This window comes from Crassostrea angulata, chromosome 3 (assembly GCF_025612915.1).
Source record: "Crassostrea angulata isolate pt1a10 chromosome 3, ASM2561291v2, whole genome shotgun sequence".
Taxonomy (NCBI): domain Eukaryota; kingdom Metazoa; phylum Mollusca; class Bivalvia; order Ostreida; family Ostreidae; genus Magallana; species Magallana angulata.
Window position 1 is genome coordinate 19,480,265 of NC_069113.1, and position 16,482 is coordinate 19,496,746.

Below are 16,482 nucleotides of genomic sequence, written 5' to 3' on the forward strand. Positions count from 1 at the left end.
TCCGGTTACAATTTTAATGAGGAAAACAGAAATTCTGCAGAAGATTAATGGAAAATTTGGCTCATTCTGACTAAAGACATGAAACCGAAACATGCACAGAACCCATTAATGTAAATCATGGCATGAGAACATAGACGTGAAATGCAACGTTTCGGTGATATGAAGAAATGAGTGGGTTCTGGAATGTTAGTATGCAGTCCAAGAAGAAAATTGGACTGTTTTCATGTGTTGCTTTCTTGATAATTGTTATATATATCTTCCGCTTGATTCCATGGCGTAGTTACAATCATCACGGAAATGTCTTTGAGTACGACGAGTATGGAGACGGAGATTACGACGAGAGAGCTCGAATCAATCACGCCAGAAAACATGTACCGAAATGGAATTACACGAAGGAAAATATAGGAATTTTTATACGACCTCGTCATGATTGGATGGTAAACGATAATTAGCAAAATCGGCTATGATATAGAGTGTTATGTTGACTTTATTCTCTCGCATCTTGATCCTTGAATGCACTGTACACAGGTTTTTTTTCTGCATCAAAACTCTCATTACCTACTACTTAAAAACAACTGAATTCGATTGAAATTTTCTTTAATTAAACATTTTATCTTTTTGCATTAAAGGACTTTATTTTTAACATGCTTGCTAGCTGCAGGTCTGTAGCTCTCGGTCTTAAAAAGATAAGACGGACGACCTGGGAGCTACAGTTCCATATTCGGTGTAAAAAAGCAAACATTTTTTAGGACAGATTTTTTGAATTAAAAAAATATATAGAGATTGTACAAATACATATATTTGCATAAGATAAAAAAAAACCTGTCCTTAAACACTGGGATAGTTAACACAAAAACAACGATTTCACCCCCACACCATCACTATCATTGTCAGAGAAAAAAATTCATGAGAGTGAACTGCAGATTTACAAAAACAAGAAGTTTAAAAGATAAATAGGAAATTGAAATTCTGTTGTCTTACATGTATCATTAACTTCAGTTTGTCAATGAATTGCATAATAGTTGTTGATTCAATGTACCTATAGTATGTATGGAGTTGTCATGAATACATATAAATGACATTTGGTTTCATCTTACAAATAATTTTTTAGCCCACACCAAAACCAACAAAGTTTGTTCCACAAATTGTTGTCAAAAAAAATGAAGAGCTTTCTTTTTCACCATCCTTACCACTACCAAAAATTGAGGAGAACTTTTACAAGTAAGCTCATGCCTGATGTTGATGATGTTAAGTTTTATTCCAAAATATAATGTTGAGAAATGCACTAGATATATATACCAATGCCTTGGAGTAATGGAATTGTAATTTTTTATTTATAACCCAGGTTTCTGGAACAGAAAGATGTTATCTGCAAACAAGATAAACGACTAGGTTTTCAGCATGATGGGGGATATAATGTCTGTTTTTCACCCCCATTTGGTCTGAAAAAGCCATGTCTTGTATATTCCTTTGGGTAAGTCTTCAGCATTTCTTTGTTTGAAATATCTTAGAAACAAATGGTACCTTAAGATGGCCTTCCTTGAACAATTGAACCAACAACATATAGGATAATCTGTAAGAAGTATGATTTTAATAACACACTACATTTTACTTATCATAGGGGTTTTTAATCTTTCATTGCAGTATTGGAAATGACTGGAACTTTGATGACGCAGTTTCCAAAATCTATGGCTGTAGGGATCTGGCTTTTGATCCAAGGTTAGTAGATTGATCTTTGTAAATATATACATTATCAGACAAATAAAGGGTAAATTTTGAAAGATTAAGAAGAGAATTAATTCATTCAACATTTACAATGTAAGAAGATCCCCCAGATTTAGATTTCTTTAATTGCTACACCCTTTTTTCCAGCTTAAAAGATCTGAAAAATCATAATCGAAGCAATCTAATCACATTCCAAAAAATTGGATTAGGTGGGAGAAATGGAATCAACAGCAAAGGATGGAAAATGAAAACACTGAGTCAGCATTTGAAAGATGAAGGTCACACAAAGGTGAGAATTGCTGATAAACTGTAATTATTGGATAGTATTCTTGGTGTGCTAAAAAAAATTTCATTTCAGAGAAAAATATGAGAAAAATGAAGAAATAGGGATTGTATAAATATTCATGTATGAGGGCCATATAAAAATTATGTGGACACTGCTACTAGAATGTGTACTTAAAGATTAACTCTTTCATGATTTGTGTTAACTGTACTTTTATTTGTGTCATCCAATTTTTTTTTTTATATTATGCATACTGTAAATCTTTTATAAGGCCCTTCTTATGTATACATGTATTTTACATACAGGTTTAACCTGATGTAAAAACTATGTTATAGGTTTATCAGCCTCCAAGATTTGGTTTCACAGTTTGGTTAAATTCAAATAACATTTCAAAACAGTTTTGATAACATATTTTTTCACACTTTTTTGTTTGCTTTTCCAAACAGTCCATCATTGACTATCTGAAGTTTGATGTGGAATATACCGAATGGAAGATTCTTGCCAACATTTTATCTGATAATTCTCTGGACAATGTGAAACAGATTGGATTTGAAATGCACACTCCCGAGTTTCTAGCCAAGTTCAAGAACAAAAACAATCCGAAACATGCCACAGTGGATGATTACTTAAAAATGGTGAAATTGTTGAAGGGACTGGAAAAGAAAAACTTTCGTAAATTCAACCACCGAAGAAATCCATTTTGTGAATACCATGTGACATATGCCGTCAAAACCTATTTCAGCTGCTATGAACTGCACTATGTCAATATGAACTTTGTAACCTCAAACTATACCATAGTGGAAAATTAATATAATTGCCTTGAAATGATGAAATCCAAATTTTTTTGTTTTGTTTTGAGAGCTCCACGTGCTATTTTTGGTATTCTGTTATCTTTATCAAAGACAAAGGATGACTTCAATCACTTCATATGTTTTAGCTCATGGTCATCACCATGCAACCCCTGACCAGGATAAAGGCATAATACTCAAGATTTAGAATATTACTCATTTCATTTTATAGTTAAATATTTAGTGTACTGGACATGTATTTATCTACTGTGAAAACAGCATTATTTTTAGACCAAATTTCAGATCACCTAAGTTACTCAATGTGACCAATTGCTATCCGTATTATGAAATTTGGTTTCATGAATATTTGTAGGCATCAATTTTTGTGAATTTAGTGAAAATCAGAGTTTCAAGGATACATATATTTGTGACCATTTATTCTATCAATACAGTGTGTTATTAGATATTTCACTTCAATAGGCATTTTATTTTGTGGATCAGCTCAATAACGAAATCCTGAAAATTGCTGTAATACGATGTTCAATGAATATTGATGAAACCACAGTATGAAGACCTGAGTCACCTTCTCCTGAGCATCTAATTCTACCAGGCAAACTGACTGTCAGGTTATGATGAGATTATATTGAGTTTAATAACTTAAATTCCAATTAAAAATATCAGTACCCTTTAACTCATTGTGTGTGTTGATCAGTTAGAAAATATTTTGGACACTGCTGCATAAATATTTTGAATTTTTTTTTATTACAAGCCCAAACCAATGCTTGATCTTTGGCCAACATGAAGAAAGGTTTTTTAAACAACATGCCTTCATCTTTATAGTTTCTTTTGCTTTATTAAAAACAATAATTTGTTCTTTTCTTCATAGGAGTGTCTATCATACCAGAGTAACTGTTTGGCCGTGGTATCATTTATTTTAAATTACATTGTGTGACCTATGTTCTCTTACTAGAAAAAAAACCCCACTGTAATTATGATGGTTTGTTATGAAGAGGTTGTGACATTTTGTACCAAGATTTATAATGAAATGGTGGTGATATTTTGTACCAAGATTTTTTATGAAATTGTTGCTGTGTTGTTTATGTGTTCACAAGATTTTTTCTCTCAACTTTGTATGTACAATATATAACAATACAAATGTAAATAGTGAGTATTCAGTTTTTGAATCATACATGTAATATACCTTTTATATATTCCATTTAAACATGTGTATTATGTGAACAATATATTTTTTGTTATTTTGTTTTTAAAGGTGCATTCCAATTTCTGAAATAAATATATGGAAATTTATCTGTGCTGCATCATTACATCAAAGTTTTGAGCAATATAAACTTGTTCTAACTGGAATAATCTTTTCCTTGTTTTATTGAAACCCTTACTATCATGAACACATATATTTTTTTTATGAGAACAAGACTACAAAAGCTGCTCATTCAGTAGTGATAAAGTACTGTGGAATCATTAGAATTCATGGTGGCTCAATTTTCGTGGTATTCGTGGGTAACCATTGCCCACGAATTTTCATCCTCAATGAAAACTAATTATTAAAGATTTAGATTACCTACTAAAACTGAAAACTGACACATCAACGAAATTACATCCCCACAAATAAGCGAAAAATCCACAATCAACGAAAATTGGCCCCCACGAAATTAAATGATTTCACACTTGTTCACACAGTTTAATCACAAGCTTCTGAATTTCTATCAATAAGCCATTAGATGAATGGAAAGAGAGATAAGTATACACAATCTCAAACATTTAACAGCTTATTGATAAAAATTCAGAGGCCTGTGGTTTAATTATCAACAGTGCAATACTATGTTTTGGGGAAGCAGTTACTGTGCTATCAAGTATACGGCCAGGCAGGGCATGTATTGTTCGTTATCCTTGCCTTCCATCTTTCCTCCATCTATCTTTCTACACTACATCTTTACCTGTTTCAAAAAAATCAGTTAAAGGTAATTTTATCAAACTTATTACTAAGGGTAATTTAAGAGTGTCATATTTTTCTGACCATGACATTTCCTATGACCTTGACCCTACCACCTTTTCTCATTTTGTTTGTTCCAGAAAAATCAAATTTCAACACTGATACATTCACATGTAGGTGAAATCAATGAAACTGAAAACATAATTTTAATTTGAAGTCTCCTAAACCTATAACGTAGATACATGACACATTGTCGATTTAAGTTCGCTGAGTCAGTTAAATTGAAAGTATAGAAGGTTTAATGAAAAAAACCCACCTTGATACGTTTCAATCCTTAAAATCTAAATTAAAAAAATAACCAGTAACAATATTAATCACTGCTTGTGCATTTTATATCATCAAACATACAAAAGTAAGAATTAGTTACATATAAACTGGATATGTATAACAAACTGCATAGATTAACAAAACACCCCCTCCCAAATCACAGTCTTAAATGGTTAGTCCTCAACACTTATAACAACCAATACAACTCGAGTAGTATGATCAGACAAATCTGCATGTAATTTGCTCTGTGCTATAAAACATTTCATAACATATTTGTAAATACATGTACATGTATTCTAAAAGATAATCAAAACTATATTTTCAGGCCTTGAAAATTGTTAACATAAAGTTTTAACATCAGTAAAATTAAAAAAAAAAAAAACAATGTCCTACATCAGGTTGTAAAAGTTCAGTCGGAAATTAGCTTTGTGAAGAAACAACTTGGTACCTCACATTAAATAAAAAAAATTTAAAAAATGAAAGGAAAGAAATTTTGTTTAAAGAACAATGAAAATACTAACATATTACCATACTTTAGTAGTAGGTATCTCCTAAAAGTTGTGAATAAAATTATCTCTAAAACAGGTGAACTAAGAATACTGCCCACAATATCATTGTTAATTTGTGCATATATCTTTCTACTCTCAAGGAAAAGAAAATAACACTACAAAATACTGATAAAAAAGAATTGCATTTGCATAGAGAGTTTGTAGAACAGGACTTCGATGTGAAGGTTTCGGAGATCATGGATTTGCTGGCATAACGCAAAGATCTGTATTGACATTCAATACTTCAACAACATGGCGGACTGTGGGTAACACATCCCATATTTTGGGGTGAATGGTGATTGGAACATCCGCCCTGTAGAAATAAAATAAAAGTCTTTTAAAAAATTTCTATTCAATATACATGTATACCACTGAAATTTTTTTTGTAAAACTTGGTTAAATTCTCTGATCAACATTAAACTTGTGTCTAAGTTCTCTTTAATTAAGCTTTTATGTTTTGAAAAATTCATTAAAAAAAGTATCTACATGATCAAGTTCTGTAGAGGTTGTGTTTATAAATCAAGCTTCATATTTGTGAGGTTGCTTACCCTCTCACATTCATCCAGTTTTTAGTAACCAGTATGAAAGCATCAGGAGCGCCAGACAATATGGCTTCCATTTCTAAAAGCTGAAAAAGATTTTTAAGATTTAAGCTAATTTCATGTCTCAGAGACAATTTAATCGAAGTACTTTTTTTAAATTCATTTTCCCAATGTGCAACACCTCATCCGTAAACAAAAATGTCCATGCAGAAAAGTTGCTTGTAAATCTCATTTATGTTTCTTGAATGGGCAAAATGTTTGTCTGACAATAAATCAACCAACAAAGAGCACATTGATACGAACTTATAATAGTAATGAAGCGCAAATTTTATAACGAACCTTCCCTGATGGAATCTTTCCAAAAACAAATTTATTGACGGACATGATGATCCCCACAGCAACTGAATATATTACAGCACTGAAAGCATATTATAACACACATCAACAATAGAGAAACGTTTTCATGTCCAAGGATACAGTATTCTTACAGTCTTTATACTGTCTGAATTTCTCTTTAAAAAAGAAAAATGTTACCGGTACATTAAAACAGTAAAATATGTATCAAATTTCTAAAAAAAATTCTTTAAAATTACTTTTTTAAGAAGTTCACACATTACCTATTTCCTTTTGTCAGGGGCATGAGATTATAAATGTAGTACATCATTGTTAATATTTTATCCATCACAGAGTCTGTATTCTGTAAGTAAACAACAACAATTGTAAATCTCCTTCCTTACAAATTGTATGGAATTTCTCTAAAAATTTCTTTTTTTATCATTCACCATTCTGTAAGGAAAAACTCAGTCTGAATCAGGTAAATTTTTTACATGTACATGTATATCAACTCATTTTCCAATCTGATTAAAATCAGATCCTCGATGCTCCCGTTTTTTATTATATGTCGCTACGCATCATAAAAACGGGAGCATCGAGGATCTGATTTTAATCAGATTGCTTATATTCAAACTTAAATTTGTTAAATTTTTTTATCAATAATAATGATAGCAAAGATTTAAAGCAAAATGAGCTGTATTTATTAGAATTTTATTTTACTGCAAAAACCTGCTAGCATGATAAGTCTGCATGTAAATTAAACTCTTAAGATAAAAATGGTTTGAAAGAATCATTAATTTTCGTCAGAAGAAAGATTTCTCTTCTAAGGAATATATAGCAGATCAATTTTTGTACAGGACGACAATAATTCAATTTTGCTTCTTTTAAGGCTTCTTTGCGGCTTTTCCAATAAATATATGGCTAACAGAACTTTAAAAACCATGATATTTTTGTCATTTTAGTTAAAAATAACATTTTTCTTAAAAAAAATTTCAGCATGAAAATTGCAGCTTATATTGCTTTAATAAAGTAAATGCACAGGTTACTTTCACACTATCATGACTAGTGTTATTTTACAAATACTATTAAAAAAAATTCATGGATGCATCATTTATACTGCTTCCAAGTTGTTTGATCCACCTACCAGTGCCTTGCCTATCCCTATCCTTTTGATCTCCTCTTGAATCTGATTGAACACTGCGTCTATCTCAGCATGATACAGCTGGGTACGGGCCTTATTGTTAACAATGCTGATGGCAAATGTCATCTTGTTACTGCTACAATTGCGAAGAACGGAAAATAAGTGTCAACCACCTTTCAAAAAACACTAAGTTAAATAATAGGGGGTGTTTTTGCCGATAGATACATGTATATGTATGTTTGACTCTAGGGTTTAGGTTTTAACATGATTTCACCATTACTATGAGATAAACTTGAACTGCTGATGTGGTCTGAAATACACATTGCAATAGAAACATATAAGAATCAGAGAGAAAGTGTGCAAAAAAAAATGTGTCCGACAAATGTACAATATTTATTCCTGTGCTTTAATATATTTGTACATATACATGTTAAGATATCTGATGACCTACTTATCTCGAGACAAGACCACCATTGAGCCGTCCAGCCTCTCATCACTCCTGGAGCTCGGCACTTGGGTGGAAACCATGAAACCATTCTCATTTATGTTACGCTTCTACATTTGAAAGAAGAGAAAAAAAAAACTTATTTCAATGTTTTAATTCTTTCATTTATAAAATGTGACTGTTCATAAAACAACTAGTTTAAAATGAGAGTTCAAGATTTTTTTCTTCCTTTTTTCAGTCTAATTCTTGCTCTAACTGTCATGAGTAATACTTACTCAGGCTATCATGAATAAAAATTACTCTGGCTTTCATGATTTATACTTACTCTGGCTAAAATGAGTAATACTTTCTCTGGCTATCATAATTTAAACTTACTCTTGCTATCATGGGTAATACATGTACATACTCTGGCTATCATGAGTTATACTAACTCTGGTTATCATGAGTTATACTTACTCTGGTTATCATGAGTTATACTTACTCTGGCTATCATGAGTTATACTTACTCTGGTTATCATGAGTTATACTTACTCTGGCTATCATGAGTTATACTTACTCTGGTTATCATGAGCTATACTTACTCTGGTTATCATGAGTTATACTTACTCTGGCTATCATGAGTTATACTTACTCTGGCTATCATGAGTTATACTTACTCTGGCTATCATGAGTTATACTTACTCTGGCTAAAATGAGTTATACTTACTCTGGCTATCATGAGTTATACTTACTCTGGCTATCATGAGTTATACTTACTCTGGTTATCATGAGTTATACTTACTCTGGTTATCATGAGTTATACTTACTCTGGTTATCATGAGTTATACTTACTCTGGCTATTATGAGTTATACTTACTCTGGCTATCATGAGTTATACTTACTCTAGCTATCATGAGTTATACTTACTCTGGCTATCATGAGTAAATCATCACAGGTCTTTGCCCTCTCAACATCTTGTCGCAGATCATGATAAAATACTGCTTCCTCTCTAAAAAATGAAAAAATTGTTACTTTAAGGCTTTTGATGCATTTAATCTATTCTAAATATATTCATTAAATTACCATTCCACCAGAACTCAAGTTTGTAAATAGTAAAAATATTTATTTACTGGTACACAATATTTTAAAATCAAGCTAGCAGTTAAAGTTAAAAAGCATGTACTAAGTAAAGGAAAATTCATATGATTTACCATTATTTAAATGGACATGGAGAAAGTTTACGGAAAATATTATATATTGTATATGCACATGAATTTTCTTGCAGATATTAGCAATTTTATTGATTCTGTGTACAAATATTTCACATGAAAATACAAATAAGCTTACCCTGCATAATGCTCCAGCATCGTTTTTGCAAGCTTGAACACCAGGTCATAATACTGCATTACTTTTATATTTTGCACATCTCCCCTGCAACACCAATACTTAATGTTATCAGATATATCTTTTATATACATGATTGATATTCAAAAACCACTAAATACCATCTAGTTGTCTATGACAACAGAAAGATAAAGGCAAGGGTATTACAAAAAATATTTAAGTTACTAAGTCATAAGGAACTCATCTACATTTATTCCTTACTTAATAAAGTTGATTTCAGTGTGGTAGCCCTCCTCTGTACTATAATCCGGCATCTTATCTACCCAGAAAATTGGCTGCTCTGGATCAACTAATCTCCTATACTGGATAGCTATGTTAAAAACTTCTCTCCAATCTAAGGATCTATCTGAAATTACAATATACACAAAGAATAACAGCAATCTTTTGTTTACCTACATGTTTGTATGTATGAAATCAAAGAATATCAACATCAAAGTAGCAGCATATCTATAAAGTATAGAAATTTATTATTTTTTGCCTTAATGCAACATCAATTTCATACCTATTTGTTTATTTAATCTAATTTCTCTCCATCTTTTCTGAAAGAAAAAAGGGGTTTAGAATATAGACACAACAGTTCACAAGCACATATTTTCCACCAAATTCTTTTTGCAAAAAACTTTCATAAAACACTGAATGGTGTGGATGGTACAGAAAGTAATTGATTTTCCTCTAGTCAGAACACTTACATCTAAAAGTTGAGCAATGTGCATTGAGGCTAATCCCATGGCAAAATTATGTCTCCTGCTGGGCAAATATCCATCTGCCGCAACCTGCATGGAAAAACCAACTCTGTGCGCTTTACAGATGAGGCCTTGTAGCTCTCGGCCATAATCCATGATGGAGACATAAGACACATCGCTGAAAAGTTTTTTATGATAAGACACATCGCTGAAAAGCTTTTTATAAAATCATAATTACAAATAATTTTTGTCCTTAACTAACCCATAAAATAACAATTTTACATACAGCAGACATTTAAACATGTACATGCCATCAATGCATTCCAACAATTATTAATTCACTTTGACAACTTTTTAAAATCAATACACATTCAGAAAGCAGTCATCAATGTGCATCAAATTATTAAGGCATGCATAAAAAAAATAGCTTTTTATGTGCATCACCTTTTCCTCAAATCAGACAGGTCTAAGCAGAAACTAGGTCCTGGGTGTTAATTTCTTATTAGAACTTACATGGTACCATTAAATTTGGGGAATTACCGGTATTTAACAAGTGGGAATTTACCCTTTTCTTCATTGAAATACCAGTGGTTCATGCACTTAACAAGTGCCATACTTACTTGATTTCTGGTTGGAGTCCAGGCTGCTCTTTATAAGTTTTTTTAAAATGAAAAGGTAACTGCTTTGTCCATCTATCTTTAAACTCCGGATGAAAACTATCTATGTCTAAATCGACCAAAGGGGTGTCAAGTTTTGAATGAAGGAATCTTGCATATTCTGTAGTAAAAGAATTAAAACAATATTTACTCTTTGATCTTGTAAAATAAAAGCTAAGTTTCACAATGGATAATATTCATAAATGATGGGAGAAAATGGAGTCAGAGTTACAAACCTCTAAGATAATGAGCTTTGATGAACTCAGGACTTGCTTTAATGGCTGGAGTATTATTTATCATGACCTTCAAATAAAGCACAGTCTGGTTATTTCAACTTCATATCACTGTACCCATAATTTATTACAAATCAATAAAATGATATACTGTATCACTAGAATGTTAAAACAATTGATAAACTCTTTTTACAAGCACATCGCAAATCCAGGAAGATTTGTTTCGATCACTGACTAGACAAAATAGAGCCATTTTACCAAGACCTTGGACTTTGGGTAGTTGTGTCAAACAGCAATGTGACATTTGTCTGTGTATTTCATTGTCGGCCATTTAGTCATGGCTCATTGAAAAGACAAGATTTGTCCACTCTTGTGTTATCTGTGTATTTTGTACTTGAGACCATGTCGCTTCAACATATATTGCTGAAAGAAGTTACACCATACCAAAAGTCCAAGGTCTCGTTAAAATAGCTTTACTTACTTTCATGGATGATTTGAGTCCTTGGTAGTATTTTCCCATGGTGATATAGGTCAATGATTTCATATACTGGCAATTGATGTTGGACGGATTAATATCCAGGCATTTCTACCAAAAGAATCGCAAATTTGTCTACAGGCATCATTTAAATTGATATCCAATTTGTACATATAGATCAATTTCTTCATAAAGAGGTCAAAATATATACATCAAAGTTGAGTCTGACCATATAAATTAATCTCTGGTTCAATATACATGTACATACGTCAAAGTGGAGCCTGGCCCCCCGATGCTCGCCCTGAGTGTACAACATACTGCCCCACAGCTGCCACGTCTGGGCATGATTAGGGTTCATGTGAACTGACTGGTTAAATCTCTTCCATGCAGGTTTTAAATTTCCTATTTCTCTGTCAATTAGAACATTTACATGTAAACATCATTTGTAAACCATGAACTTCACATCACTACAATGGTAATATTAAAGATTCACTGATTCTATATATGTGTACAGATCTGTAAGAATCGTGCATCCATTGTCCGTAGGAAATTAAATACAGGTAAGTAACGATCTTAAAAAATTATATATACCTGAAAGCTTGACCTAAACTTGTTGAGGCTTCTACGTGGTCAGGTTTTAATTTCAAAACATCTTTAAAGACTTCAATTGCATTCTGTAAAAACAAAAAATATCCAAATGAAATACATTTAGTCATGACCCATTAGAAATACCAGTACATGAACAAGTACTGTAAATTCCTAATTAAACGCGAGGAATTAATATCTGCTTAAAATCGCGAGAAGCCCGTCTCGTGAATTTTAAAATCTCGCTTTTAATTTTCAAACATATGTAAACTACATGAAACTATGATAAAATTTTAATTTCGCGATTTAATGTTCTCGCGATTTGATGGAAAACCTATGAATCGCGGAATTAAGTGCTCGCGTAAAATAAGGAATCTACAGTAATACATTCTAAATTCTTTCTTCTTCTCTTTTACAAGTTGATGAATCCACATGAGTGAACTTAATAATAATATTTGAATAATGCATTTTTATTTTTTATAGTTTAGACTGCTTGGCTTACCCTGACTTTCCCCTGATAATACAGAGCCAATCCCAAGTGAAAGTAAGATCCCACATACAAGGAATTGTCTGTGTCCAGATTCCTCCTGAAATCTTCCTCTGCCTCCACGAAGTTCTGTCAAAATCATAACAATGTTAATCAACTCTTCAGCATAAAACAATACAGTGTATATGCAAGTTTCAATTCCCATAAGCACCATATAAATAGTTCTTACTTCCAATAAAAGGTGCACTATTCCTCGAATAAAAAACAGGCGTTTGGATGAACTGGATTTTGCAGCAATATTAAGATCTTTCAGGGCATCATTGAAATGTTGGAGAGCTATGTATGACTGAAAGAAATTCAATAATAGTACATGCTAAATTATCAAATGAGATTTAACGATACTTTCTGCCTTATCTATAACAAAAAATCAGCTTTACTTTCCACTCAGTGAATATCTGAATAATTCAAAAGACAGACCTCTGCTCTCCTTTCATAAATCTCATGGTGGTTTTCATCTTTCATTATGGCCTCAGTGAATTCACGAACACTCTTTGCTGCATTCGCAATTTCCTTGTTTATAAAACAAAAATATTTTAAGTCACATTTAAGTGTTTCAGTTTATATAGGCATAATCATGCATTTACTTGCAAAGTATATTGGAATTTGTTTAGTAATGATTAAATGAAAGAATTTCATAGAAATCTTAAGTATTACCTGAATACCCATTCTTTGATAGACAATGCCTCTCCCATAATAAGCACCAACCGAGTCAGGGTGATACTGAAATCAATAAAAGTGTTTGATTTATACAAAAAACAAGTAATCCTTTTTTCTGAACTTTTTAAATATTTTAAAAGGTTCATAAATTCTCTGAGTGATAATGTACATGTCACTCTGAAATTAAAAACTACAAGAATCAAATTCAGTTTTTGAACCACAAGGTACATGTATACTTAAAATGTGAAATTTAAATGTTAATAAGCTTTTTTTTTCTTAAATCAAAGCAATTTTTTTTTTTTACATGAGTGGACATAGGAGTGTTTGATAAAACCTATTATGTACCAGGTATACTGCCAAGTGCCGTAAAATATATATATTTTTTTTCTCTCATATATTTCAGAGAAATATTATTTTATCATTCTTAGCAAATATATTTTATGCTTATACTGTGTATATTATATACATGTAGTTGATAATGGGATACTATAGATAATAGTTATCTTTTTCATTACTCTGTAGATTTAAAACCAAATAAACAAAACTTTTTCTAGTACAAATACTGTTAACCAACTTTTATTCACATGCAAGAAATATTTGCAAGATTCGCGAGGGCCTCTTCATCGCAAATATATATCGCCATGAATTAGTCTTTGTCGTATGGGTGTTATATCAAAACAAGTGTGGTCGCCAAAAATAGTCGTCGCGAACCAGTTTATCTCTGGCAAATCGCTAAATAAAGTTTTCACGAATAAAAGTTGGTTTACAGTATATACCAAATGTAGCAATGTATGATACAAATATACTTCACAATATACAAAGTCTCATACCACAAGGATATTGTTGAATATTTGCATAGCGTCATCAAGATTTCCTACATTTATAGACACAAATCCAAGAGCTGAAATTGGAAAATACCGATATAGTACATGTATATCAATAATGAATTTCATCAAATATAATTATATCTTTTACAATATTTTAAAGACAATCCGATGCATAGAATATAAATGTTTGCAGTATATCACAAAAATACACATCTGGAAATCTCACCCAACTTGGAATCGATATCATTATTTTTAGTTTGCATTGGCACTTTTTCACTGGCTAAAAGGTCCTCAGCAAGATCCTGTAGTAAAAAAGCATGCCAGTAATTATAAAACGTATAACACAATATTTGTCATACATGTTGTATACAAAAATACATCAAAAACCTGTAGACAGACTGGTGAAATACATGTACAAGTATATGCATATATACATGTTCTAATGCGAAATATAAACATCTTACTAATCATTGTAATTGTACTAGTACTTCTTTGTATTTTCTATATGAACAGCAACTCAACATTACCAGGTGTCAGATAAACTTACAGATCTGATTTCAAAGTACAGACTAATAGTATATTGCGTTTATTAAACTGGTACATGTATTTGTATACAAATACATGTACCATTATAATAAATGCATTATTATACTATACTATATATATTTCAATATTTTGACCCCCCCAACCCCCAACCCAACCCTCCCACACACACAGACACTAAATAAAGGGGCATTTTGCAATTATTTAAAAAGGAAAAGGTTTTGAACCTTGAATAGATAAATTTAAAAATATACAAATTAAGGTTGCAGCACCAGCAGTGGAACAACTGTCATGTAACATAAAGTTAGTTACAGTAAGCAGAGATATAAATAACAGAGATCGGCAACTGATCGAAATCTTGCAGTCCCTATTGTAAAGTATTCCCAGTTTAGATCAGCTAGTATATCTTTCTAATAGTCATATTAAACCAAAGGTTTTTACTATAATTTTTACTACAGGATCTTGCTGAGGACCTTTTAGCCAGTGAAAAAGTGCCAATGCAAACTAAAACAATTATATCAAAATATAAACAGCTAAAACCTATTACCAAAACATTCAATATATTACATTTTCATGAGTTAATGTCTTATAAACAATATTAAAAGACGAGTTTTAGGAGGCAGTTGGCTACCTGTCATTCAAGATTTTGTAGATGTTTTATAGCTGGCCAATATATTTTCGATATATTAATCTTATTTTTCAATTTTTTGTTTCAAAAATGTCTAAAACCTATGCACATTTTTCATAAAAACAGTATACTTTTGGTTTAAGATCAATATATCAATTTATTAATATGTATTAGTAATAATAATGTATAAGTAAGGTTGGTTCTGAAACATTTTTCAACAATTAAACACGCTAACGACAGAGTTGCCAATCTCTGTTATTTATGTCTCTGCAGTAAGGAAACAAACAGATGTAACTTTCTTCACACACATACCTCTGGGGAGTGCTCACAAGAGACACCGTCCCTGGTGCAGTGACCCTGGTCCTTCGCATTTGAGCAGAGACCAACTGGAAGTTTTGCCGAGTTCTCCTCTGCAATAAAAATTGTATCATCATATTCCATTTTTCACATGAAGCCATTATCTGATTATTGTGGCTTCAAGCGGATGATGTTTTGAGTGGGTTTTTGTGATGTACTAAGTGGCCACTTCATAAGTGATAAACAGAATGAATATCTGTTCTTGGAAATTATGCATCATACAAACATCTGAACGACAAGCATTATCAATGACTACAGTTCACATGTAATACAATATCTTCAATAAATCAACCCATCACACTTTTAATCCCTTGCATTATCAGGGATCTATAAACGCTACATGTAGATATATAAAACTTGATCACAGCACTGCATAGATAAAATGATTGCATTCTATAGGATTATCAGATCTCTAATCGGAAAATGTGAATAAAAAACATTGGATTTGAAATACTTTAAATATGCTTAAAAAGTAATGCTTAATCTTACCACATTCTGTTGCCACTTCTCCAACTGCAATGAAAACGTTAGAGCGAATGGGAGCAAGCCGAGGGGACGAGTTCGCCGTGTTCTGTGAACAAATGGCACATGCCTCCCCACTCATGGGCTCCAAGCGTTTAACTTCAAATATCTGGGTAGTTCCATCTTCGTTCTCGACATGAATGTTTTCTAAATCGTATACATTAATTGCAAATAAACATGAAACAAGGCATGTAAACACGAGTAGTTGTTTGCCTTCCATGTCATCGTTTGTGTTTAAGTCCCTTCTACAGAGAAGAGCTCCAGTAGACTTTGAACGCGCGCCTTTTTTCAAACCAACTTACA

At 31.9% G+C, this 16,482-nt stretch overlaps 2 protein-coding genes across 2 annotated transcripts; one reads left to right on the forward strand and one right to left on the reverse strand.

Moving 5' to 3' along the window:
* Positions 1–4,104, forward strand: LOC128177523 (probable methyltransferase-like protein 24). Its single transcript, XM_052844248.1, has 6 exons — positions 1–437; positions 1,112–1,221; positions 1,346–1,474; positions 1,645–1,719; positions 1,873–2,014; positions 2,455–4,104. Exons 1-6 carry the CDS (start codon positions 168–170, stop codon positions 2,815–2,817), a joined length of 1,089 nt encoding a protein of 362 aa, XP_052700208.1. The 5' UTR covers positions 1–167; the 3' UTR covers positions 2,818–4,104.
* A 1,013-nt stretch (positions 4,105–5,117) lies between these two features.
* On the reverse strand, positions 5,118–16,429 carry LOC128177514 (tetratricopeptide repeat protein 13-like). The gene is made up of 24 exons (XM_052844238.1): positions 16,147–16,429; positions 15,613–15,710; positions 14,356–14,431; positions 14,133–14,203; positions 13,300–13,365; positions 13,063–13,155; positions 12,815–12,931; positions 12,601–12,714; positions 12,105–12,187; positions 11,782–11,923; positions 11,520–11,624; positions 11,042–11,108; positions 10,770–10,926; positions 10,156–10,327; positions 9,969–10,005; positions 9,668–9,812; positions 9,410–9,493; positions 8,990–9,071; positions 8,090–8,193; positions 7,642–7,774; positions 6,782–6,861; positions 6,504–6,582; positions 6,171–6,250; positions 5,118–5,935 (listed from the first exon to the last, which is right to left on the reverse strand). The coding sequence occupies exons 1-24, from the start codon at positions 16,397–16,399 to the stop codon at positions 5,818–5,820; spliced, it is 2,556 nt and encodes an 851-aa protein (XP_052700198.1). The 5' UTR covers positions 16,400–16,429; the 3' UTR covers positions 5,118–5,817.
* Between the last annotated feature and the right edge of the window lie 53 nt (positions 16,430–16,482).